Raw genomic sequence first — 2,057 nt, forward strand, 5'->3', positions numbered from 1 at the left:
TTTTTTTTTAGTCGGTTTTATTTAGCTTGATTTTGGTCAAATCTAGTGTTAATTGAATTTTTAACCCCTTCCTATTGACCTCTTGATTTGAAACTTGGTACTCACCTTTTGTTCTGATGGCAATAAAAACACGTAGGTATATTCAGTGTCATTATAAATCAAAGATGGGTACCGCCACGAATTGGTGAAAAAAAATGTAATTTTTACAACGCTATCAAAATGGGTATCAAATTAAAAGGTTTAATTAAGCAGCTAAACACTACAAACTTGAAAATAAAGTGTTTTAAAAAAATTTAAGTCAAGCGGTTTTAAAAAATAATTACAAGAGAGGGGTGATGACTGGCACCTGGTACCTATGAAATTAGTTTTTAGCTTCATTTTAACATCGTTATTATATTTCTTTAGAATAAAACCGTTTAACTAAAATTTTTTACTTACTTTATTTAAGCCTTCCTTGGCCATTTTATAAGTAAATTTTGTGCTTATACATAGGTGCATTTTTCTAAAAATATGAAATTTTTTTAGTGATTAAAAAGGATTTCACCAATTACTCGTGTCTAGTAATTGCTATTCTAAGCCATGGAAGTGCTCATGACTCTGTTGCGGCTAGCGATGGTGAATACAATGTTGATGAAACAATGCTACATCCCATATTAGATATACCAAGTTTAAAGGAGAAGCCGAAAATTTTCATTATACAAGCCTGCAAAGGTTCACTTGTACCAGGTGAATATAAGAAAGACGCTTCTATGCCACGTGGATCTCCCAGCGAAATACTCAAATGTTATAGTACTTTTGAAGGTAACTACATAAATATGTACTTGTATTTATATCTACATTCAATATTTCAAACTTAAAAAAAAATAAAAATAATGCGTAATAACTAATAAAACTTTCATAGGTTATGTCTCGTACCGCACCGAGAAAGGCAGTCCATTTGTCCAAGCCTTATGCGATGAAATAAAGCTTAAGGGACAAAGTACGGACATTGAGCAACTTATGAAGAACGCTATAGAAGCTGTAAAGATTCAAACACGGTGAGTAACTCAAATGGTTATGGTAAAAAAAAATTGTTTTTAAACCAGAAACCCGCACTCTATCTCACACGGCATGATTTTACAAAAAATAAGCGTATTAGATTTAAAATGATTGTCTCAATAAATGACCCACAAAACAATAAAAAAGGGGCCGGTTTAATGGAATAAGAGCTGATATGGAAACCAGCACTGACTATATATGGGAGTTTGGAACTTCAGTACTTAATTACCTATGTATTAGGTTCCCGATCAGAAAAGAATGGTATGTAGGAACTCCAGAGGCAGAATAGGGTATATCCATCTATACTGATGGTTGAAAAATAGAGCAAGGCACCAGAGTCGGCCTCTACTCGATGGACCGGCAGATCAACCAGGTCCGAATCATGAAATTCGAATCGGAATTTCTTTTTGGGAATAAGGCATTCGGGAGCGAGGCCGCATTAAATTGTTTTGGAGATTAGATTAGATTAGATTTAGAGAAGGGAGCAGGTCACCTAGTTACCGCAACCGAAAACGATCTATTGTAATAAACCTCTATTCAATTACTGGTCATATTTGATCCACATAGCCACTGGTGAGGGCATTACAACGTCACATAATGTGCCAGTAATGTTGCGCTTCGTTCTTCATCCAGATATAGTAGTTTCGCCTAACGGTGGAATAATGTATGAGCTCTTTGTACTCTACACTGTCCATTGAGATGAGCCTTGCTGTAAATAATAGAGCATCTTTCATGATTACAAAGTGTAGAGGAGGCAGGTCAAGAAGCGCCTCGAGAGCCGCAGTTGGTTTTTTCTCATCGCGCCAGTGATGCCCACTAGTCTAGGCTAGTCGTTGTTGCCGATCTTAGCCTGCGTGGATTTTACTTCTGCCTTCTCCCACCAGCTGGGTGCAGCATAGGTGAGAATGAGTTTGCAGATGGCATCCACCTTACCAGTCTAGGTCTGATATCCCAGTTCCGTCCCATAAATTTCCGGCAGGTCCAGATAGAGGCCCTGGCCTTTTGAATAATTCTATCTA

The 2,057-nt window shown here is 37.0% G+C and overlaps 1 protein-coding gene across 1 annotated transcript; it reads left to right on the top strand.

The window, feature by feature from the left end:
- Nucleotides 1–525: 525 nt before the first annotated feature.
- Nucleotides 526–1,037, top strand: LOC108380224 (caspase-1-like; the record flags this gene model as incomplete). Its single annotated transcript, XM_017636599.1, has 2 exons — nucleotides 526–801; nucleotides 902–1,037. Coding segments are annotated over 2 exons (412 nt in total), but the record flags the coding sequence as incomplete, so codon positions are not given.
- Nucleotides 1,038–2,057: the final 1,020 nt, after the last annotated feature.

This window comes from Rhagoletis zephyria, unplaced genomic scaffold (assembly GCF_001687245.7).
Source record: "Rhagoletis zephyria isolate East Lansing unplaced genomic scaffold, Rhagoletis_zephyria_1.1 Rzeph_scaffold_18614, whole genome shotgun sequence".
Taxonomy (NCBI): domain Eukaryota; kingdom Metazoa; phylum Arthropoda; class Insecta; order Diptera; family Tephritidae; genus Rhagoletis; species Rhagoletis zephyria.